We start from the raw sequence: 25,181 nt of genomic DNA, 5'->3' as shown, positions 1-25,181 counted from the left end.
AGAGCTGATGTAGTTCCCAACTTCAAAAAAGGGAAAAAAATAGATCCAGGAAACTACAGACCTATCAGCCTGACCTCAATACCTGGGAAGATTCTGGAAAAGATAATCAAACAACAAATCAGCGAACACCTTGATGCAAACAAAGTTATCACTAAAAGCCAACATGGGTTTGTCAAAAACAGATCATGCCAGACAAATCTTATTGCATTCTTTGACCAAGTGACAAAACTAGTGGACCAGAGGAATGCTGTAGATATAATTTACTTGGACTTCAGTAAGGCATTTGATAAAGTAGATCACAACCTACTACTTGATAAGATAGAAAAATGTGGGTGAGATAGCATCACCACCAGATGGATTTGTAGCTGGCTGACAGGCCGTACTCAGCGTGTGGTCCTCAATGGAACTGCATCTACATGGAAGGAAGTGTGTAGTGGGGTGCCCCAGGGCTCTGTTCTGGGCCCAGTGCTCTTCAACATCTTCATCAACGATTTGGATGAGGGGATAGATGGGGAACTCATCAAATTTGCAGATGACACCAAGCTGGCAGGAATAGCCAATACTCCAGAAGATAGGCTTAAGATACAGGAGGATCTGGACAGACTCGAACACTGGGCGCTATCCAACAAAATGAAATTCAATTGTAAAAAAGGAAGGTTCTACTTTTAGGCAGGAAAAATCAAATGCACAGGTATAGTAGGTGGTACCTTGCTCGATAGTAGTAACTGTTAGAGAGATCTCGGAGTCCTAGTGGACAATCACTTCAATATGAGCCAGCAGTGTGCTGCAGCTGCCAAAAAAGCCAACACAGTGCTAGGCTGCATTATCAGAGGGATAGAATCAAGATCATGTGAAGTACTAATACCACTTTACAATGCCTTGGTAAGGCCACACCTGGAATACTGCATCCAGTTTTGGTCACCACGATGTAAAAAAGATGTCGAGACTCTAGAAAGAGTACAGAGAAGAGCAACAAAGATGATTGGGGGACTGGAGGGAACGGTTCCTGGAATTGGGTATGTGTAGTTTAATGAAGAGAAAGGTGAGGGGTGACATGATAGCAGTGTTCCAATATCTCAGGGGCTGCCACAAAGAAGAGGGAGCCAACTATTCTCCAAAGCACCTGAAAGCAGGACAAGAAGCAATGGATGGAAACTAGTCAAGAGAGAAGCAACCTAGAACTAAGGAGAAACTTCCTGACAGTTAGAACAACTAACCAGTGGAACAACCTGCCTCCAGAAGTGGTGAATGCTCCAACACTGGAAGTTTTTAAGAAGAGACTGGCCAGCCATTTGCCTGAAATGGTATAGGGTTTCCTGCCTTAGCAGGGGGTTGGACTAGATGACCTCCAAGGTCCCTTCCAACTTATGATTATGATTATGATTATGTCCAAGGGTCATATCCTGCTTTCCTGGGGCTGAGGTATGTAGATTTTAGGCCTTTGTCTTCCTAAGCTTCTAGCTCCCAGCTTCTTGATTGTTTACATTTGTATATCTATAGAACTGGTTTTCTGCTTGAGGGAAGGAGACCTGGGCTATTAAGAAAAGTGGGCATGTTTTTCTGGTTCTTCAATATCTTTTTAGGAAATATATTTTTCTGCCCTTTTAATATTTCCTTCCCTCAGTTTGAAGCAGGAGAAATTTAGCAGTATTACAAAAAAAGAGGAGGGAAATACCTATCCAATCCTTTCTTAGGAACCTCCAGTGATGGAGCACCCACAATTTATGGAGGCAAGATGTTCCACTGATTAATTATTCTCACTATCAGGAAATTTGTCCTTAGTTCTAGGTTGGTTCTCTGCTTGATTAGTTTCCATCCATTGCTTCTTGTCCTGCCCTAAGGTGCTTTGGAGAATAAGTTGACCCTCTCTTCTGATTGACAGCCCCTCAAATATTTGAAGACTGCTTTCAAGTCACCCTAGTCCTTCTCTTTGTTAGTCTAGACATATCTATTCCCACAACTGCTCATCAAGTTTTAGCTCCAGTCCCCAATCATCTAAGTTGCTCCTCTCTGCACTCATTCTAGTCTTAACATCTTTTTTATATCGTGCTGGCCAAAATTGGACAAAATATTCCAAATGTGGTTTTACCAAACCACTATAAAGCAGTACTAACGCTTCACATGACTTTGATACTATCCCTCTGTTTATGCAGCCTAAGACTGCATTTTTGGCAGCTGCAGCAAAATGCTGGCTTATATTTAAGTGGTTGCCCCTTAGGACTCATAGATCCCTATCATAGTTACTGCTGTTGAGCCACATACCACCTATTCTATACTTGTGCATTTGGTTTTTTACTTTTTTACCACTGAATTGCATTCAATCAAGACCTTCAGTTTCTTCATCAGGACCTTTTATCACCTAAGCTTCGGTGCCCCATGATGTTCTTCCTAAATAAAAAGGTAAAGGTTCCCCCGCGCATGCGTACTAGTGGTTTCCAACTCTAGGGGCCGGTGCTCATCTCCGTTTCAAAGCCGAAGAGCCAGCGCTTGTCCGAAGATGTCTCTGTGGTCATGTGGCTGGAATGATTAGATGCCAAAGGCACACGGAACGCTGCTACCGTCCCACCGTAGTGGTCCCTATTTTTCTACTTGCATTTTTTATGTGCTTTCGAACTGCTAGGTTGGCAGAAGCTGGGATGAGTAACAGGCGCTCACTCTGCTACGCGGCACTTGGGATTCGACCCGCCAAACTGCCAATCTTCTGATCGACCAGCTCAGCGTCCTAACCCACTGAGCCACCGCGTCCCTTTCTTCCTAAATACAGAGTCATAAATTTAGGGACTTCTCAGTTGCTGAAAAGTATTGTTTCTGTTCCTAAGGTTCAGATCAAAGACACTTAAGAGTCATCCTTAGCCATAAATTTTTGTGAAGTCATTGTGAACAGTGATGTCAACATACTGTATACTTCATGTTATTGTGCTTATCAGGAAAAAAAATGGAAGAAATGTCTCAAAAGCTCTAGCTGTCTATACCAAAGAAGTCACTGGATTATCTTGCTTCATACATATTTTCTAGAGAATAAGCCACAAACCACAGTGACATGTTCACTTCCTCAAAAAGCCAGCAAGTTCATACAGCATTCCTCCAAAGTCTTTTATATTTTTTGCAAGATATATCTTTTACATTTTTTTATATTTTAAAAAGAAGATAACAGGCAGACCTGCGTTTCCCAATTGGGACTATCCGGCAGTTGTCAATTGTGAAAGTTTCAGGAGAAAACTTCTAAGGAGGCAATTGCAGCTAATATGAAAATAGTACTCCTTTCCACAATGGATGGGCTCTTATTTACCTTTGCAAGAATTAGAGCCCAGATAGTAATTGTCATCTTGCTGTTGTGCTCAGTTGACAATATTAAAGTGAAAGAAATGAAGAGGGCAACATGAGGACTTTGTGTATCCGTGGTAGGTAGATAGGTAGATGATACATAGATGATCTACCAGCAGCAAGATCTGACTGCTGGCCCAGTGATGGATTCTACTGCAAATCAGGGCTGTTTCCAGAGGAGGCAGAGGAGGAGAGGACCTGGAGCTTATGGAGCAAAGGAACTGGATGAGGCTGTCGGCAGGCCCAGAGGAAGAGAGAGAGGCTTTTGGAGGAGTTGGTGGCGGCGGCAGCAGCGTGCTCCAGGGGCAAAAAGAAGCAAGGCCTCTTTAAGGAAAAGGTGGAAGAGTCAGGATCAGAAAAAGGAAAGAAGGCGAGGTTGTCAGAATACAAGCGAATTTGAGGGCTAATCCACATGGAGCCCCATTTCCATCTGTCCTGTTTGCCATCGTTCACTCCCTAGAGACTAAAATAGACAATGTGAAATTTGAGTGGGAGGTGGTGACCCTTTGAGAGCTGTATGCAACAAAATTTCATTTTGATGTATGCCAATTGGTGTACATTCAAAGTGACAATAAAGTTATCATCATCATGATGATAGATAGGTAACAGGGATAGCTAGATAGCTAGATGAAAAGCAATACATAGATGATACAGTACATAGATATTTTCATCAGAACTATATTGAATGCCTCTGAAATTTACTGACTGGTCTTGGCTCTTATTCATTGGACAATATTGAAACATATTGCATGAAGGATTGATCTAACTCAATAGTCAAGATTCTGGCAATTAAACAACCATGTATGTCAGGCCCATGCAAACATATATGAGCTGCCAGTCTTGTGGAACCCATTGGCATCACCTCAGCAAATCCGTCTCCAGTGCTTGGTATATTTTGCCGCCATGACTCTCTGAAAGGACATATTGTGACGACCTTCAGGCCTCACCAACACCACCAGCACCACTTCACTGATGCCCTTCTGCTACTTGCCAAACAGCTGATTGATATTCTTTGTGGCCAGCTATTATTTTTAATTTATCAATGCCCCCCCCTGCTTTATAACCACTGTTCTTGAGATACACTGTAGTCAAACATTATCTGAAGGACAGTGTTCATTGTGGGATTGTATTTGTGTTGCCTTTCCATCTAAAACCTTTTATTTCTAGGTCACTCCCTTGTGGGAGTTGCAGAACAGTTGGCCTCCCAAATAACAGTTCTCTTATTTCAGTTCTCCAATAAAACACAAAAAATGAGCTAATGGCTTTTCTGTTAAAGAAGTGTCACGAGATTATGTTTAATTTGGTTTTAAAATTTTAATTTTATACACACATAATATTTTAATTACATACAACCAGGTACATTAAACACTCATTATAAATAAGAATGTAAGTATTTTATGCATGTTACAGCCTGAGAAAAACTTTCCCCTGAAACTGCATTCATACTGGACATTTATTGAGAAGAACCTTGTATGTACATTTATTTTAACAGGCACATTTCGTTTTTAATTTTTGTTGTTTCTATTTTACTTCATTTGGTCTTTCCCCCTTCCATTTATAGATTGAAAGGAAAATAAATAATAATATAACAAAAACAAAGTTCCCAAGTCCAATGCTGATTGACACCCACTCAATACGTAGAGACTGATACTTATTTATGTGGCTTCCTTGTTATAAAATCCTGGGAATCAGGGCATAAAAAAGTAAAAGGCTGCCTTTAATGCAACATATTCCTATTACCTATTTTAAAACTGAATCTCTCCTGTAACCAACCCATTACGTTTTAACATTTTACCTGATTCACTGAGATGGAGACTCTAAAGGGGAAAAAAAGCAATTTTGCAAATTTCAAAAACTACTACAATATTTATTGGCTGGACTTTGAAAGACTAACATCAGTTTTCCCATTCAAATCCAGAACACCACAGAGCCCTAATAGATATCTATTCTTTTATTGCAAAATCATCCTTGTAGACCAATTGGAAACCTCTTTTCATCTTAGAATTGTCATCTCTTTTAGCATATCTCTCATTAGCATTTGTTAAATCTATAGCAGCAGTTCCCAACATTTGTTTTTTTTAATGCAAATGAATATATTCTCATCAAAGTATTTGAAAACCACACTGGGTCATCAGGTCAGCCCCTGTGAGCAGCAGCTTTTCTTCTCTCCCTCAAAACTGTATCCCTAAACCACATTTAAAGGATAATTTTAAAAAAATGACAAAAACATCTAATGCTGCATGAATTTCACCTGAAATCTGGTAAAAAAATATATGGAACAAACGGGTTTCAAGATACCATGTACATTGTATTTATGTGGACTGAATGGGGGGGGAATTGGAATTAGTCCAAAAACATTTTAAGGCCGACATTGGATTATTTGAATATTTAAGCTAAACATAGAGCAATTTCCACATATATTGCGCAGCTATCTTATTTACTCTTATTTATGAGCAGTATTCAGGCAGTATAGGGAATATGGCTGGCATCATCAGCAGATAAAACTACTACCACATGCCATCTTGTTTTCTTCAACATACCAAGAGGTTTGGTCTGCTAGCATCACGATATCAAGCCACCTGAAAGGTACTGTGTTTTTTTCTTTTTCAAAACAGATGGATCACTTCTAAGAGTCTTCTATGCCTAAGCCAAATTAGACATAACAATGCATGGCACTGAAATAGTGCATTCAAATAAACCTTACTCAATAAGTAAATAGAAGTGGCCAGGATATTAGGGCTATGCAATGGTCCAGTCTGTATTGGAAGAAAAATATTGGAAAGGACAGCAGTACCAAACACAGTTCTTACCTGTGATTCATTAAAGCACAGACACAGCTGTGTTCACAAATCACTGCCAGCTTCCTGCATATTTTGAAGCAGCTCTTTCAAATCAGATCCAATTGATACAACAGTGCTTTCTTCTATTGTCCAAAATGCTTTTTATTGCTTAAACCTTTTTTTTGCCCTTTCTGGGCAGATGAACACACTTTAAATAAAACAGTCTCATGTTTTGGTTTCAGCACCAACCACAATGTTTTACTTTTTAAAATGTTTAAAATACACTTTAACAATGTCAGCTTTTAACTTCCAACTTTTAATTTAAAGCTTCCAACCAGATGCCAGCTTCTTGTTTATTATTTAATTTAAAGAATCTAAAAAAATAATAATCATAAGGTGAAGTATGAGGCTCTAAGGGCATTGTCAGTGGGGGAGTGATGGCTATAGGCATGTGAACTATTCCTGGAAAATAGGGATGAACCCCTCCCAATCTTATTGTTAAATAATAAAATAACAAATTAGATATTTTTCTAATCACCGAAAGAAAAAATTCTGGACCTCTTTGGTCTAATGTTATTGCCTCCTAAGAATTTCTTTAAGGGTAATGGAAAATGTCTGGGCATTTCTTGTTTCACATTGGACCAGCAACATAATGACATTCATTATGCAGCTAAGCAACATCCTCAGCGCTAGTAAATGTGGCATTTGCTTCCTTTGGGGTATTTTAATCAAATTTTTGGAAGCCAGAATAGGAGATTAATGATGCCATTTCAGGGTAGAATACAACCTGAACTTGGCTCTTCCATCATCAAATGTAATATTAGGAATACCTTTGTGGTGCAGATGCTATCAGGATCTCATTAAACATCATCCAAAGAAGAGGAACTATGTATAGAAATAACATGTTAAGTAAACTTTAATGTCATGTGTATATGGACTGCATATAACTGAGCACCAGAATATTCTAGACGGGATTTTTTTTTTTACCAGTAGAGAATATTAGTAGTAGCTCAGGGTTGAAATGAGTGCTCTTTGAGCTTGTTTTCTCGCAAACATTTCATTACCCAAACTAGGTAACATCATCAGTGCTCGACTGTCTGTTGATGTTACCTAGTTTAGATAATCAAATGTCTGAAAGAAAACAGCCAACTCAGAGAACACCAAGGACTCCTCATGGGATGTTTTTCTCTTTACCCTGTGGATAACTGGACTATTACTTTTTTGAATATTGGCTAAAGTGAGAGGATAGGCATGTTATTTTTTTAAAAAAGCTATGTGAATGATGGTCTGTACATTTTAAGGTTTCTTTTTATAGAGTTGGTCATATAACCAGCCTACAAGTTCAAAAATACTTTTATACTCACTGACTCAAGGCCTCTTATGGATTTTTTTGCATAAAAATTGAAAACAACAACAACTTGGACTTATGCAGAAAAGATTATAAAAAGAAGAATATGATGAAGTTAAAATATATTTGTAGTCATAACTGCTATGAAGAATGTTGAAAGCTGCCTCCTTATATCTTTTTTCTTTCTTACATCTTTTGCTTTTCTTTGATTAGTAGCTTTTTCCTTTTTCCCCCTTTGTTCTATTAGTTTGTGTTAGATGTTACCTTCTGGTTTAAAAGTTTTAATAAAGTACATATTAAAAGCTTTTTAAATTTGACTGGACGAATAACTTAAGCTTCAAAATTGAATTTTAGTTTGAGCTTTGATGCTACAAAGGGTTCCATAAATTTTCACGTGTATAATTCATGTGTCAACGCTGCAAGGAACTTGGCTGGAGCCATTTTTGCTTCATTTTCGATTGCCACAGTAATGGGAGGGGGTGAATGAGTGGTTCTAAAGTTAGACTAAACAATAAATTGTCCTGTGGGAACTAAGGTCGTTGCTGCCTGGGTTTTGGCCGGCTGAGCTTTCCGTTAGAAAGCCCGCCAAAGTAGTTTATTGGGGAATGTGATTTATGACATAGCAATGGTGTGGGAAGTCCAACTTTATAACATTGTAACCTTTGGTTTCACTTTTCACTGTACCGATACTTTGTAGCCAATAAATATGTTCTTTAAGGAAACCTCTTGCCTTGGAATTCTGTTTTTACTGGTCTCATCTATCGGAACCATGACGTCATGCTTCTACTACAACCAACTTTGTAACCAAAACAAGCTGTATTTCTTTTCTAAATCAAGCCCGTACTTTAAAATGGCAATTGGCCAGAGATCATTATTCTTTTAAAATTGATGGGGTCCGACTGAGCAGTGCTACAGCATTCTTTCTCCTATTATGCAGAAAATAAGTAGCCGACACATCAGTTTTTAAGAATCCTGCACATGAATGCAAAGTTAGTCATGTGCCTCCTGCAGTGCTCTCTCCCCATCCTGTGGTGACTCAAGGAAATACATTAGGAGGTTTCTTGCCAGGTACAATTTTGTAGCTATGAGGATAGGAAGAAAAGGTTTTTAAGGGCTAAACAACTCACCCAGAACAAGAGGCACATGCAAAACACAACAGGATAACTGATGAAGCTACAGCGCAAGCATCTTCAATCACCACTATAGCATCATTTTATTTTATTTTCTCTTCAGAAAGTGCCTCTAAATTTGTGAATAGTCAAATTCCATGACTAAACCAGTTTCTGTTGTTTTGGCAAAGGAAGCACAATCTATTATTTCAAGTCCAGGAGAGAATAGCATCGGGGTTCCTCTCTTTGACTATGGCTATGCAATGAATGTATGCATTCACTGACATTTTTAATTAAACTGTAGCTTGTGATTGCATTTTGAACCTGCCCAGCTAGATGGCTGACCTCAACATGCTAAAAAGACTAGAACTGGATAGTTCTTTGATGTCACATTAGCAAGAAAGTCCAGGATTGTTACCAGACTGAGAAATTTACAAATTATCCCGGAATAAAACATCAGCAAAAAAATATCTGTCTTGTTGCCAAGAAAAAAAAAAGAGTCCATAAGGATGAATTCAGTTCAACTTTCAGTTCAAAAACAAGCCAACTTTAAGCTGTGACAATAACATGTGGGCAACTGAAAATATGAAACTAAAAGCTTGTGTTTAGATGTGAATCTTTTGCACACTGTTGCTTTTCAACATTGCTGCTGTTGCTTGAAAATCTGCAATGCAGTTCCTGTTCCATTCATTTCCAGTGAATGGTTACTGGAAAGAAGTTTACTGTAAAACAACTTCCTTCTGTGTGCAGACTAGAGTGGAATATACTCCAGCTCCTACCTGCTATTCCTGTTCATTTCAACCCTCTTTTTCACCCTTCTGTTTCTTCTTCAGTTCTCCAAAGAAAGTAGCCTTCATGATCAGGCACGCAAGTGTTTTATACAATTGTGCAGCACCTTTTCCTTCTTTAAAAAAGTGGATCTGGGGAATTTTAAAATACTTAAAAGCAAGCCAGCACCTTCCACTTAATCCCCCATAGAGTTGTTATGTTTTAAACAACAACTTAATCCCTTAAGAATGGCCACTTCTACATTCACCTAAGAAAAAATTCCACTTATTCGGAGTATCAAAGGTGAAAATCAGGGAAAGGCAGGATGTGGCATAAATTTTAAGTGTACAAACCTTCCGAATTCCAATATAAGAAAAAAAAATGATGCACGTACAAATCCAGTGTGCATTCTCACAGCTGAGGAATTCATGGAAATAGGTAGAGGAAGCGCACAGATCATTATCGCCAGTGTAGCAGTCCTGAGTTTTAAAGATATGTAGTCTCCTATATTATACCACACCTTTGAAGCTTCATGTGCTTAAGTCTTTCCAGCTACACAGATTGCCCTTGTTAAGACAAGGCAAAAGGGCAAAAGGGTGATGAAATACTCTAGATCAGGGGTAGGCAACCTCGGCTCTTTTATGACTCATGGACTTCAACTCCCAGAATTCCTGGCTGGCTCAGGAATTCTGGGAGTTGAAGTCCATGAGTCATAAAAGAGCCGAGATTGCCTACCCCTGGTCTAGATGCTCCATGAAATGGCTATACAGAATGTGCACGTAAAATGAGCTTCTGAGAAATGAAATTTTTCATGCAACAGAACCCTTCAGATGTATGAGGCAGTTTACGGTCCTCAAAAGCAGATGACTTTACAAAGTGGGTAGTCATGTTTAGTTGCATAGACTGACTCGGTTATCCTTTTGAAGGCATTAATTAGCTTTGTTAAATTCTTGGCCACAGACTTAAGGTTCTGTCTGGACCATAATACCAAATCTTATACTGTTGGACTAAGAAGCAAATGCTGACAAATGCTTATTTTTGTCTAGGTTATTCATATCAGTGATCGCCCAGAGTCTATTAAACACAAAGAATACAGCATTCTTTTAACATTTAAAAATAATACTATGCACTCCATGTTTCATTAAGGCTTTTGGTTGATTTGCACCTAGCATCTGCTTATAACTGCTTATACATTTTGGGTGTTGTTTCAAACATTATTTCTTGTCTAATAGAATTACATTTGCTATTTACAAAGAGAATCCCCAACAATTGATAACGGATTAGCTCATACACAAAACTTGATGGGTTTTATCATCACCACTCAAGGTTGTCACTCATATGAGGTGGGAATCTTCCACTTGTTCTCAATGAAGCAGAGCATTCAGAACAGCTTTCATACAGAGGTCATTATCCTCTTCATAATGACACACATCAACCATGGACACACAAGGCAGGGCTCCATCATTCAGTACTAGCCTAAGCAGGAACTTTCAGTTAATCTCGAAACAGAAAATGGCAAAATGCAATATATGACTCTCAAGACTTTGCAATGAATTAGGGCATGTTAAAATGCTTAGTTGCATTAAAATATCAAGGTGATAAATATTTTTTAAAAAAAAGCTTGTACAAAAATAAAATATCTGCTCCACAAGTAAAAGGCAAGTACAAGTGATCTTCTGAAAGCCCTTTGAAGCAGCAAAGACTGCTAAAGCAACTGAGTTATAGCTTTGGTATAAAAAAATGTAATTGCTTGCGAAGCATCCATGCTATTGGCATGGAAATTTGATGCTGCCCTGTTTATTCTTACTGTCTTCCTGATGAATCTTCCATGTATAACATACAGATGTTGCTAACATGTCTTCCTATGATAATTGGGGAAAATCCCAGCACCTTCTTGGCTTTTCCCAGGACTCTGGAGTCTAAAATGAAACAATAATATGAATGGAATAATAATATTGATGGAAAGGTAGAAAAAAGTGAATCAGATATGTAAAGCATAATGGATTTTCTTTCAACAAATATTTCACAAAAATATCTTGCTAAAGTTTTACTCAGGGAGAATCAATTATAAATATAGTGACAACTGACTTCTACAGAAGAATATTTAAGCCAATTCTGAATGATGGATTGTTTGATCTAAACAGACAAACCTGTAAATCAAGTTACAACTTTAACATATGTGTTAACATGTTAAAGTGTCTAAAGATATGCAAAACACTCTCATGTGTTCAATAATCTTATCTTTTCAATTATGGACAGAAAAACATTTCTGTTTACCAAAACTGAAAAGAAAGGTAATTCCCAAGAGTGCTAATGTCAATAGAATAGAATAGAATAGAATAGAATAGAATAGAATAGAATAGAATAGAATAGAATAGAATAGAATAGAATAGAATAGAATAGAATAGAACCTTGGAGGTCTTCTAGTCCAGCCCCCTGCTCCAAGCAGGAGAACCTATACCATCTCAGACAGCTGAATGTCTAGCCTCTTCTTGAAAATCTCCAGTGACGATTTCTGGGGGTAAGCTGATTGTCCTCACTATCAGGAAGTTTCTCCTTAATTTCAGGTTGCTTCTCTCTTTGATCAGTTTCCAAACATTGTTTCTCATCCTTCCCTCTGGTGCTTTGGTGAACGACCTGGCCCCCTCTACCTTGTGGCAGCCCCTCAGATAATGGAACACTGCTATCATGTCTCCCCTATTTCTTCTTTTCTTTAGACTAGCCAAGGGTAGGCAACCTTGACTCTTCTATGACTCGTGGACTTAAACTCCCAGAATTCCTGAGCCAGCATAGCTAGCCAAACCCAAGTCCCACAGCCGTTTTTCGTATGTTTTAGTTTCCAGGCCTTTGATCATCTTAGTTGCTCTTCTCTGATTTTTTTTCCAAACTCTCAACATCTTTTTTGTGATATGGTGACCAAAATTGGCTGCAGTATTCCAGGTGTGGTCTTACAATAATATACCAAATTAACAATTGAATTGCAGGCTATCAAAAATAAAACTTTGAATTCTGATGACAAGGGAATGTCAATATAAAATAAGGAAAAGTGAATGAGACAGAGAAATCAACCTATGACAAAAGCAGATAAGAGTTTAAGAAAATGACGGATTTTACTGGGACACGCTTTGTGCTTTAATTGCATGCATTCCCCTCCTTGCTCAGCCCACACCCACCAAGGTTAGAGCTGCGCTAAAATGTGTTTGACAGAAAGCTAACAGAGCCCTCTTTTAAACTGGCTCAAGTCAAATATCAAAGTTTTATTACCTGGATTCCAGCAATACATGAAGAATGCTAACCCTGCAGCAACACTGAAGCAGGCAAGAAAGAACGCAGGACCTAGAAAAGGAAAGAAATAAAAGCAGCGGGTACTTTGCTTTCTCCTTCACACTTCACAATATATTACCATTTTTTTCCTAATGTAATTAGAATTATGGACGTCTTTATTCCTTGTAACTCTTTTTATCATCAGCCTTTTTAAAAAGCTTGCAAAAAGAAAATCTCTTCAGGGATTTAAATTATACGTTAATAAAATAAGTTTGGCTTCCCTGGGCTGTTTAAACTGTAAAATAATACCGTCTAATAGAAACTATGTAGTTATAGATGCCTTTCCTATGGGCTATCCATGTTCACCTTCCCAGGCACAGAGCTGAATAAGATACAGGGGGATATGATAGGACTAATGATAAATATCTCCTCCTACAATCTCCCTGCCAACTGTATGCTTTTCACATCCACACATGTTAGGTGTAAAAATCTGCCAAGGGTTATGTAACCAAACACAATTGGTAAATTGGTTTAAATATGCAAAAATATTTTTTCAGAGCTTCAGAAATTTAGAAGCTTGCATTATTAGAGCTGAAAGCAAATGTACGTGTCCCAGGCTAATCTTGCAGGATCCAATTTGGGTCGGTCACCGGGACGCAGAGGTTTTGACTCACGCTGGAGCCCATCCTCAGGTAAACGTCTTGTCCTAGTGACTAACCCAGATTGAATCCTTGGTTACGGGACCCTAAATCCAGAGATACATTTCTTTTCCCCATCCAATTTGTGCCCACATAGTAAAAGCCATGGATGCTGAGCCTTTTTCAGACTAGATGATATATAGGCCAATTCCTATCTCATTTAATTACAAATGATGACCACTGGTAACCCAAGGCTGATCTCCAGGGGTTCGAATATGGTATTTGTGTATTATTATTATTCTATAAAGGGCAGGGCCTCAGCCATTTGGGAGATGAGTATCACTCATAGTAGCCATTAGGATGAAGTCAACGGGCACAGCCCTAATGGCACAGTATTGAACGTCTTTTTAAAAAGAAAAAAAGAGAGAGAGAGAAACCTGACATACTTTTGACTGGGGGATAGAAAAGGAGCTGGGTGTGTAGTTTTTCACATTATAATAAGCTCCTTAACAAAGTGCTGGATTTGGTACAGCATTAACAACCTCTACCTGCCGAGTTGCTTTCCTGCCTTCTGGCTTCAAAGGAAGAACGGAAGAAAAGAAAAAAGGAGTCAGGAGCCAGGGGGCAGCTAAAGGGAACGTTCCTTTTAAAAATTATATGCGGAGGTATCATAAGAGGAAGTAATGCACATATCTGAACACTCAGGAGCCTGCCAGGAAACCCAGCCAACAGGTAAATTTAAGTTTAAAACAAAGTGTCATTAAAATTAATTGCATCAAGGTAATACTTTCGTTAACCTTATTATTCATATGCAGCCAACAATATTTTACACATGTTATTTACCCCTGTCATTTAGAATATATTTCTCCTTCTCAGGGTTTATCCCTGTGGAATCTGAGGTTTCTAGAAACAAAAGCAATACACCGAGTTAGTGCTATATACATTCCAACAAATTTCGGAAACAAATCATAAAAAAGTGAAAATAATTTCCAAAGTAATATAATCAAGACAACATGGCCCCTAACCCTCGGGTGGACATTATCTTCCATATTTAGCCTATTTCATACTTGTGTTTTGCTGATTTGCTGCTGCATATAAAGAGAAGGTTCTGTCATAAAAGCATTTTGGTATAAATGACATAAGGGACGCGGTGGCTCAGTGGGTTAGACGCTGAGCTTGTCGATCAGAAGGTCAGCAGTTTGGCGGGTCGAATCCCGAGTGCCACGTAACAGAGTGAGCGCCTGTTACTCGTCCCAGCTTCTGCCAACCTAGCAGTTCGTAAGCACGTAAAAATGCAAGTAGAAAAATAGGGACCACTCCAGTGGGAAGGTAACAGCGTTCTGTGTGCCTTTGGCGTCTAGTCATGCCGGCCACATGACCACGGAGACGTCCTTGGACAAATGCTGGCTCTTCGGCTTTGAAACGGAGATGAGCACCAGCCCCTAGAGTTGGAAACGACTAGCACGCATGTGCGGGGGAACCTTTACCTTTTATAAATGACATTAAATGTTTCAATGCTTGACTGGCAATTTCAGGATATTTTTTGTAAAAGCTCCATCCAGAAATTCATACGTTCTACATAAGAAAATGCAGTTTGTAATGTGAAATCAGTTGAATTTAATTTGTGCCATTAAAAAAAAGCAGCATTACCAGTAGATTGCAATTTGATATGCTTTTTCTGTATGTCTGCAATTGTAGCCAGCAAACCATATCTGGTAAAAAGTTCAAATTAAATAAATAGTGATTATATACATGCAAAAGTACACATACTAAACTAAAGGGTCTAGGATTGATGTTGAAAGCATTTTTCCCCTAAACATCCTTCTTCCTCTTTCTTCGCCTGGCTTGAAAAGCCTTGTTCCTATGGAGATTTTTTTTTTAAGTTGTTTCACAGCAAGGCAAACTAACCAATTTTCCTTCTCACTCCAAAAGGATTTAATTGTGGAAGATATTTTCAATTATAGCTATAGCTTCCTGTAGTCACTTATTTCTCTGTGATATTTATATCTCATTCATAACTTTTGGTATTTGTTTGGATTTTTTTTATCCCCAAATGCACGATCAATAACCTATTTTCCAGATGTGTTGTGATTTACTTCTCCCTCTCCGAAACTAATTTCAGGAAGTCCTCGATTTACGACCAGTCATTTTAATGACAGTTCAAAGTTACAATGGACTTGGAAAAAGTTACTTACAACCCATCCTTGAAGTTACGACTGCTGTACCTGGTTGGAGTATCCCATAGTCACATAACATTTTCTGACATTTTTTTGCCATTTTCTAGCACCCATTAGCTAAAATGGGCTCATGTTTATGACCATGTGGTTCTCTCTTAGCAACAATGGTTTGTTTAATTATCATGGTGACTTGCTTAACAACCACTATAAAAACGGTCCTAAATTTGAGTCCAATCACATGGTGCCTTGACTTACAATTGCTACACAACTTAAGACCAAAATTCCAGTACCAATTGTGTCTTAGTCAAGGATTACCTGTAAGACCTCTAGATGTGGTTAGCTTTGAGTCACGATTGTGTTCAATCACTATTAGCAGTAAGTAGAACATACAGTACTTAGCATGTCAAACTTTAACTTAGTTGCCATAAGAAAAAATGAACTATTTTAATCCCACTTTCGAAACCTTCCGCACAGTATGTCTGCCACAGATACTTGCATTCTGGAATATTGAAGCAGTATGATAATAAAAGCCATCTGAGAATTTGGACTAAATCTGGATACTCCATAATATGTAATTTTAACTGCCATGTTGTCACAATGTCTCCTAATATTGGTTTGCATATAGCTGGAACGTGCCCTTGGTGCAATTCTCAGACATTTCTTTAAAAGCCAGCTGTTTTCTATCTGAAAATGCTCTTCATCCCTCACAGACCAAGCTCAGTGCTGTTTCTACCAGGGGGTATTCAAAATCAATGTTTGAACACTAAGAATGGGTCTCAGAAACCAGCACTTACAGGAGGGAAAAGCTCCAGCTGACAGAAGTGGTAGAAAACCTATGCTTCCAGTCTCTTTTCTCATGTACACTGCAAACCCACGGGACTTGTACAATTGACAGCAAGGCCTCAGGGTATCATTATACACAGCTGTAACATGTAATTTGCACTGGAAATCCATGCAAAAAGTCTAGCTCTTTATTATTAAAAAAAGGGAAAAGCTCAAGTCCAAAATCGTAAGACAAAAATAAATGTGGCTGACTGATCCCCTTACTTTGTTCCTGGAACATGTTGAACTAAATCTACAAAAGGAGCTGATTAACTTTTGCGCTTTCACAGAGGCTAAAAAGCAGAGGAGTGGGTTTTTTTTGCCTTCTTAACAACAAAATACGTTTGGAAAGCTTTTGAAAATATAAGCCCTTATATTTGCCACTTTCAGGAATAGGAAAATTGTGAAACAGTTACTAGAGAGGCAATATGCCCCGTTGGTTATAGCCTTTCCACTGCAAGGTACAGTGGAACAATGTTGTATTAAATTAAAAGATTCAAATCACTTAACACCAGACAATCCATATGTCTAATAAAGGCCTTTAAAATGAAGCATGTTCCTAATTCCCATCATTGCTGTGACACAGACAATGGCAATTGGGTATTTTATTGCTATCACTATATAAGCTAATAATGATTTTTCCAAACAATACTACGGTATAATTTTATGCACTGCCTTCCAAGGAGTAAATTGTATTGAGTTCAATGGAACGGGTTACAATTTTTTGTCAGCTCATAGTTTGTTCCACAGCTGTGTTTGCAACTTATTGCCCATAAAACTTAGTTGAGCTCCCTCCCTGCTTCTGTCAGAAGCAGTTGGTGGTCTCAATTCCTTGGGAAAAATACAGGATACAAGTATGATTACTAAACCTGTCCTTCAAGACAGTCAAGTATATTGCAATAGGTCAGAGATGCTCTTTGCTAGTCTATTGCTCAAGCCTCACGTGCTTGCTATAGCCTGGACTATTTAAAGCACAGGTGCCCAAAAGGCTGGGGTACCAGTTCCGTGGAGGGAGGATTTTCCGTGGACCAGAGGGTGCATGGTTTTGTGTGCTACCTGCGGATGGGGCTTTGCTTGTTTGTGCGGATCGGTTGCTGGCATGCTGTGGTACTGGTTCACGGACCAGGGATTGGAGACCCCTGATTTAAAGGAACATAAATCAACCACTCAAATTTTTTATTCCAGGGGTCCCCAATCCCTGGTCCATGGACTGGCACTGAGCCACGGCGTGTCTGAAACCGGTCCATGCAAATAAGCAAAGCCCCATCCACGAGAAGCATGCAGTACATGAAACCACGCCCCCTCCGGTCCATAGAAAAACCTCTCTCAATGGAACTGATCCCTGGTGCTCAAAAGGTTGGGGACCTCTGTTTTATTCTATTACTTCTATAGCAGATATCAAATATTACAGTTCTTGACACTATTTTAACTAGGAGAGCAATACAACATACTAACAACTAAGTCCAGGCAACTAATAGATAAATTATAAAGAAAAGTCAAGGCTGTCTGGGGGAGGCAAGGATGAAACATGCATTGCCTTGCAAACTCTAACCTTTATGTACTTGTATGCCATGTAATCATACAAGTGCAAAAGAGCAGAGTCATGTCGTGTTATGTCACAATGCAAGCTTCATTACTTTGGTATTATTATGGACAGGAGCAGAAAACCACATCGATACATCTGGTTTTCAATGAAGCTTCTCCTGTCCATTGTACAAATAGTTTACTATGAACTGAGAAACCTGACAAATGATGTACAGTGCTAAAAAGTAACCCCATCTTAAAGCTTAACAACAGTCAAACTAAGCAATATTATTCTGATTCCAGACTGTTGGAAGGAAGTCATAGAAATAACATTTGAAATGAACATAATTTGATAATCAAGAAATTTTCCTTCCCTTACAATTCAGAAAAAAGTAATCAGGAACTGCAGTTCTTGACACTGTTTTAGATAAGCTGGTATGCCAGAAACAGTGCAATGCCTGTTTATTACAGCAACCACAAAAGAGAAGCTTGCATACCAAATCAATTGAACTGACATCATAATATTTTAACGCAAATATATTTTCTACATTGAACACCTGCGAATTATTAAGGGGAGTACAGTACATCTATGATTCCTCTTTGCTAACTGCAATATATTTATTTGAACAATTCACTCTTGTAGTTTGCCAACAAAATGAAAGGATAGATTGGATATGTTGGATATTGAATTCTTGCTAATTTCTGAACTTGTTTGCTTAACTGCAAATGTTTCATTATCAGGCTGGGCAACATTATCCAGGCATGGAGAATGGGATTTGCTGTCAATTGTCTGATTATATACAATAGACTGCTCTGCTAGCCCTGGTTGTGATGTGGCTTCTTCATTTATGGTTCCTTGGGCTTGGGTGTTGTTTCTTTGACTGTTTATCTGGTGCTGTTTCTTGCTTATTTTGGTCTTGGCTGCCAGTGAGAATGTGTTTGCTTTTCTGACTTCTGGTTTTATCTTTTAAATGGCATGGAAAACAGGTTTATCTCTACTGTCTGCTGATGGCCAATTTGCCTGATTCCTGGCCAAGCTTCCAAATATTCCTTAGCTGCCGCTGCTGCTCCCCCCCCACGCATGGAGCACTTCACTGCTGCTTCCCCCAGCGGCAAAGATAGAGTTTGGGAGGCAGTGGTAGGGCATAGCCCAGGCGTGGCCCACCATTCAAGAGGCCATTATATCTATATGCTAAGTATGAGAGTCGGTTTGGTGTAATGTTTAAGGCAGTATGTGCCTACACATGACCAGATTGCTGATATGCTGAACAAATCACTTCCTACAGCCCAACACGAGTATCTGCGCAAGAAGTTGTGCCTTATCTGAGTTTCTGCTTTGCTGACAAAAGAATGGGATGTCACTGCGTGTTTTTTTAGTTTTGCCAGCTTCGTTCATTTCTATCTGTACATTTCCCCCTGCTCTCTGCACCTGTGTTATTATCTTATCATGTAACCATAGTGAATCCAGCTATGTCCTGCTATGTTATGGTTTCAGACTGTTTTGTGCGCATGCCTAAAAAAGTTTCTCACAGTTACTTCTTTACTTTTCTCTTCTGCCTGATGAGAGAATGTAGTCAGTTTAGGTCCTTTGTTTTCTCATTAAAGGTTTTACAATAGCCTTTCTTTGATATTCACCATGCAAATGAACCACGGTCCATCCTCCTCTGGTCGGAATGTTAATTGTTCCGCAACAGGGGTCCCAACCCCTGGTCCGTGGACCAGTACCGGGCTGCGGCATGACAGCAACCAGTCCGCAGAAACAACCAAAGCCCCATCTATGGGATGCAGGCAGCACACAAGACCATGCACTTTCTGGTCTGTGGAAAAATCGTTCTCCATGGAACAGGTCCCTGGTGCCCAAAAGGTTGGGGGCCTCTGGGTTAATGTACCAGGCTAGAAATCTGAGACCACAAGTCAGGCCTAAAGCCAACTGGGTGACCTTGGGCTGATCACTCACTCTCAGCCCTAGGAAGGAGGCAAAGGTAAACCAGTTCTAAAATTTTGTCAAAAATCTATAGGAGCTACTCCAGACAGTCCTTAGGCAAAAACAACAGCAGCAGCAACAGCAACAGCAGCTAAATATACGAAAGGAAACTGGACTGGAAGATTAAAATTGGACAAAGAAATATTGACAGCCTACCCTATGCTTATGACAGTACTTGGATAGATGAAAATGAAAATAGTATGTAAATTATCTCAAGGACTTAAAAATCAAAGAACACAGTGAAAAGCTAGAATAAATACAACAAAGGTCAAAGTCATGACAATGGCTACAAAAAACAGCCTCTGACCTGGGAATGAAAGTATTGTATTGTGGTTAGGTTTACCTTCTAAAATCAACTATTGACAGGAAAAGAACCAGCAGCCAAAAAAATGCTGCAGAATAGCACTTGGTAGAAGAGCTACAAAGGCCCTAGAAAGGTAGTCAGTTACCAGAATATGTCTATACCTACAAAGATCAGTGTTGTGTAGGCAATGGTTTCCCCTGTGACGCTCTACGGAAGAAGCAGGACAGGAAGAATATTGATTCTTTTAAACTCTGGCGTTGGCAAAGACTGTTATAGGTAGTCCAGAAAACAAACAAACGAACCCTCCAGAATTCTCATTTGGAAGCTCAAAAGACCAGGCTCAATCATCGTATTCTGGACACAATATGTGAAGTGTCAGCTCCCTTCAGAAGTCCATAATGTTGGGAAAGGTTGAAGGAAAGAGAAAAAAGACAACTAGCAATAAGGTGGATGGATTCAATTACAGTGGCAATGGATATACCACAAGAAGACCTGAAGGACTAAGCTGGGGACAGATCATCCTGGAGAAGGTTGTTGAGAGTCAACATTGTTCTGATGGCATATAAACAAGCATGGCACATAATTAAGCAGAAATGAAAGATTTACAGTCTGGACAAAAATTTGGGTTGCACCCAGAGTTATGGCTTCTTAGTTTTCAGATCCTGCTATAACTCACACTGAAGCTAGGCCTAAGTACATATCTCAAGTTTCCCCTCCTTTAACTAATATTTACCACGTTGAATTTTGCTTTGTGGGCTACACTGAGTTATATGCACATTTTTATGAAATTAACAACTGTGACAATATCAGAACTTGAATTGGTACTGATGTATGATCAGTTCTTGCCAGGATTTGCAATTTTCTTGCCAATTAGAAACGTACATACAAATCTGGTTGAACGTTATCTGTTTCAAAATTCTCCATTGTTTTCATATTTTAACATACTGTATGTGTCATAGAGACCAAAACATGGTGTTGCTTTTTTCACTGTAGAACAACACATGTTTTTGTCCTTAAATAGTATATGCATATTATTTTTTTACAATAGTAATTACTGATTGTTGTAGGATCCTCAAAGCCACTTCCTATAAGATGGGCAGATATACAAATTTTATGAACAAATATATAGTAATGAAATACATTGGCATAGAAAAAAATCACGCAGAAGCAGAACAAGTCCATGCAATTTTGCGGGAAATGGTTTGCCATGTTCTGAGAGAAACTGACTAGTTCTATTTTATCCAGCTGACTTGGTGCCCAACATGAAACTAAAAGTCTTAGTCTTTCAATTTTCTACCCGGTATCTTTAACCACTGTACTAAATTGGTTCTCACCAAAGAACTACAAGCATAACAATGGAAGTGTTTAGTAATGCAGAATCTGTACAGAGATATAAAGTAATTCATAATCAATTTTGGGGTGAATTGCAAAAAAGAAGTTAAATAACTGAAGCAAAGTTTAGGCTTGATCCTGAGTCTTTTCTAGAAAATCTGCAAATATTCTAGATATAGCTTTAGAGCCAAATACACATTTGGCATCATCCCTTCTCTTGATTAAATTAAATCTGAATCCAGTTTCTCTATATGTTAGCCTATGTTACAGCCACACAGCAGAAGCAGTTATTTCAAGTGAGGTAGCTCTTGCACAATAAAGGCCATAATGTTGGAAATTCTCCTAACAGAATGCATACAATTCACTCTGAAAATGACCTTAACCTTCTAGGCCAAGAGACAGCTGTCCAAACACAGATGGTTACCATCTGATCAAAGCACAACTGAGTCCTGCCTGTCTGTAGCCTTTAACATTTTTGCCAGAAGCAATAGCACTTTCCTGTGTTTTTAACAAACAGCTTGAGAACTCAAAATTATGCAGAAATATATATTTAAATATATATTTGGGTATTGCCAATGACAGCTAGTGATTGTAAATAGATATCAAATGTAATCACAAAAATCTCAAATAGGAACTGAGAACAAACTTTTAATTGCCAGAGCACTTGGGCAGCTCTGAGTATTTATACGAAACAGAATAGCACAAGTTTCACTTAAGTTTCTGAACAGACACAAATCGAACACAGGAATTTGGAAGAATTAAAACACAATGCCTGAAGAAAGCTGTAACATCCAACTTACTTAGAGTTTTCCTGCTCGGCAAGTCGTTATAGAGATGCTCAGCATTGATCTGTAAAGCTCGGTAAAATTCTTGACAGGGTTTGTCCCCTTTCTTTTTCAAGTGAGCTATAAGGTTTGATAGCCGACTATGAAGAGGAGCTTTGGGATTCCGAAACTGTCGAGAAAAAGTACTGTTTAGATTGCAAGAACTAGATTTCAGCACCAAAAACTACTGTACAATGTTAAAACAGTTCCCCATCTCATTTCTGCAGCCCATGAAAGAGTACATACAATACCAGATTTGTAGCTTATTCAAACTTACCAGTAGAATAAATGAGTCGACATAACCTGATTGTCAAAATCCATTTATATCACATTTCATAAATGTATAGGTAGAACAATGTGCTTATTCTGGGGATTCTGCCATCTCTCCGAAGGGGGGGGGAGAGGATAGACTTAAGGTGATCTTCAAACAACAGGGAACATTTGAACTGGGGGAGGGAGGGGGAGAGACAGATCTGGATTGCATCTTCATTTACAACTGAAAAAGGAAAGCAATAACCATAAAACCAAGGAGAGTTCCCTTTCCCACGGAAGGGCCTGACACCTAAGCAAATGATGAGAGCCTGACCAAATGGATGAGGGGAGGGGCTGAAATGGGAATGCCTTATATAGGATTGAAATGTAACTTTGTTAGATTCTGTCTTGTATTGCCACAATCGATTCCATCCTAATAAACATTTTCCTTTTGGACTAAACTTGCATCCAAGAGTTCTTATTTCCTAAGATGTGGATTGAGGTGGGTCCTGACACTGATGATGTTGCTTCTCTAACAGGGTAGGAATAAAACATTTTCTATGAGATGAAATATTCATTGCTGAGCAGAAATATTCATCCTTTAAATGCTTAAATAAATAAGGAACTAATATGCTATACATTCAAGATCTCTGCAGTGCTCTTAGGAATGTACAATGGCATAGATAGCCCTTGTTATGCATCATTACAGGAACTGTAGTTTTGTGTATTTGCAACTAATAAATTAGAGATCTTGGCTTTCACATAGCTACAGTTCTGGCCTTGTTTTTTGTTTCTTAACACACATGCAAAATAACAGAGGGATTCTGCTATTTGCTAGTTTGTCTGTGCAATGTAGCTGTATTTGATCATTGGCAATTCTTGCCGTGTTAACCTGGTTGCCAGGTTTCATGTGATTTCGTTGCAAATCCAGAGTAAGAATTCATGAGTAAGCTACATAGATCTTTGTGACTGGGCTTACCCAGTGATATCCATCATGGCTGAGCAAGCAAGAGGAGAGAGAGAAATGGCCATTATGGAAAGGAGAAGCCAACCAATGACTCCGGAACTTGATGACAATTCTCAGACTCAAAAGCTCATTTTTTCAGTTTTGTTATCCATGACATCACAGAATCCCTTTGAATAATATCAGCCACCTGCATAGCATTATTATGGGTGGCGTTTAACATATGGTACAAAATAGTTTTTTTAAAAAAAGACACTTCAAGGCCCTACTGCCTGCTTTAGATAATGAAAAAAGTCTCAGAAATTTAAAGTCTCAGGTATTTAAGACATATGTCTTAAGACAGTTAATCTTCTTTTGTCAACTTCTTTTTATCCTCCACTGCAAATTTTTTACCAAATACCCAGTCACATAATTATACAGATTTCCAAATGAGCATTTTCAGCTATAAGCACTATCTGTGACAGTCTCATTTCAAATATTTTAATTAAAGTGAAGATATTTATGCTAACATACATAAACTTTTACAATAAAGTCCTCAGAATTAAACTGGTATGGCCAACTTTCTTGCCAGATTCTGCCAATTCCACAAAAGTCATTAGGACACTGTAATGATTGAACTGACATCTGATCAGGCATTCACCCTGAATATCTCCTGACCTATTATGAGCAAAATGTTCCAAGTACATTTTTTAAAATTGTCCATTGAACTAGTGGGAGGGAGCGAAATTGGTATAACTGTAATGTGATTTTACTTAAGGGCCGTCATGCCTCTTTCAGAGCCTGAATCTGCTGAGGACAATGAGCTGGAACGGGACCCTATGGAGGTCTAGGGAGAGGGGTCTGTGGCATCAGAGGAATGTGGGGAAGAGCAAGCCGAGGCAGGCCAGAGCCTTTCAGGATTGGGACAGGATGAACAGGAGAGACAAAGCTCAGGCGATGAGCAAGGGCCACCCCCTCTTGATCCTAGACACGGAGAGTGGAGAGGAGGAGGGAACAATGCAAGCAGGCTCAACTACTCGTGAGGAGAGCGCCCCACCCCTCTCCACAAGGTACACCTGGAGAGTGAGACTTAAGGAGACACCGTGGGGAGGAGCATTTATCGGAAACAAACGCTGATTTCTTGGAGTTTTGTGTGCTGTTGCTGATCTCGGAAACCACTCTCTGATCTCTTGTTCAGTGTTGTGATTTCTGCTTGGAAACCCTGAAACTCTGACCATTGGACTGGCTGACAAACTTGATTTGTGTTCAAAGACCTCAGATCGTATTTTGGCTTCTCTTCAGGCAAGCTTGTATTTCCACAGACTCGTTAGATTTTGGATGTATATTTCATTCCTTGTTATCTACATGGCCTTGAGTAAATTTCTCTTCTAATCTAACTGTATGTGAAACTACTTGCAGCCAGAAGCTGCTGAAGGTGTGTGTGTGTTACTTTGTTCTGGGGCTTGCCAGAAACGTGGGGGCATTTGGGGAAAATATGGAGCAATTAAAGGGTGATTTGAATTGCCAGCTGACTGCATTGCCTCTGTGCCATGCCCTAGGTCATCACAAGGGCAGAGGCAGTTCCAGATAATGGTTGGAGTCTGTATTTTCAAAATTGCTAGATTATCTGTTTATTTATGAGTTATATCTTAAGGGGCAAATTCAAATCATCATACCGAACTTGATATAGCCCAACTTAATTATCTATATAAATTGTTGTTGTTGTTAGTTGTGAATTCGTGTCTGACCCATCGCGACCCCATGGACAATGTTCCTCCAGGCCTTCCT

The 25,181-nt window shown here is 39.0% G+C and overlaps 1 protein-coding gene across 1 annotated transcript in view; it reads right to left on the bottom strand.

Moving 5' to 3' along the window:
* Window positions 1–4,972: 4,972 nt before the first annotated feature.
* The window catches only part of CARD19 (caspase recruitment domain family member 19), a 44,764-nt gene continuing 24,555 nt past the window's right edge, over window positions 4,973–25,181 (bottom strand). Inside the window, exons 3-7 of the mRNA XM_083352230.1 lie at window positions 22,175–22,328; window positions 14,075–14,134; window positions 12,594–12,665; window positions 11,137–11,248; window positions 4,973–8,534 (exon numbers count right to left, since the gene is read on the bottom strand). Of these exons, the coding sequence (XP_083208356.1) occupies window positions 8,489–8,534; window positions 11,137–11,248; window positions 12,594–12,665; window positions 14,075–14,134; window positions 22,175–22,328 (444 nt within the window). The 3' untranslated portion in view covers window positions 4,973–8,488. The remainder of the gene's footprint in view (window positions 8,535–11,136; window positions 11,249–12,593; window positions 12,666–14,074; window positions 14,135–22,174; window positions 22,329–25,181) is intronic.

Source organism: Vipera ursinii (assembly GCF_947247035.1).
Source record: "Vipera ursinii genome assembly, chromosome: 2".
Taxonomy (NCBI): domain Eukaryota; kingdom Metazoa; phylum Chordata; class Lepidosauria; order Squamata; family Viperidae; genus Vipera; species Vipera ursinii.
Note: the sequence above shows the minus strand (reverse complement) of the source record. Positions and strands in the feature narration are given on the sequence as shown.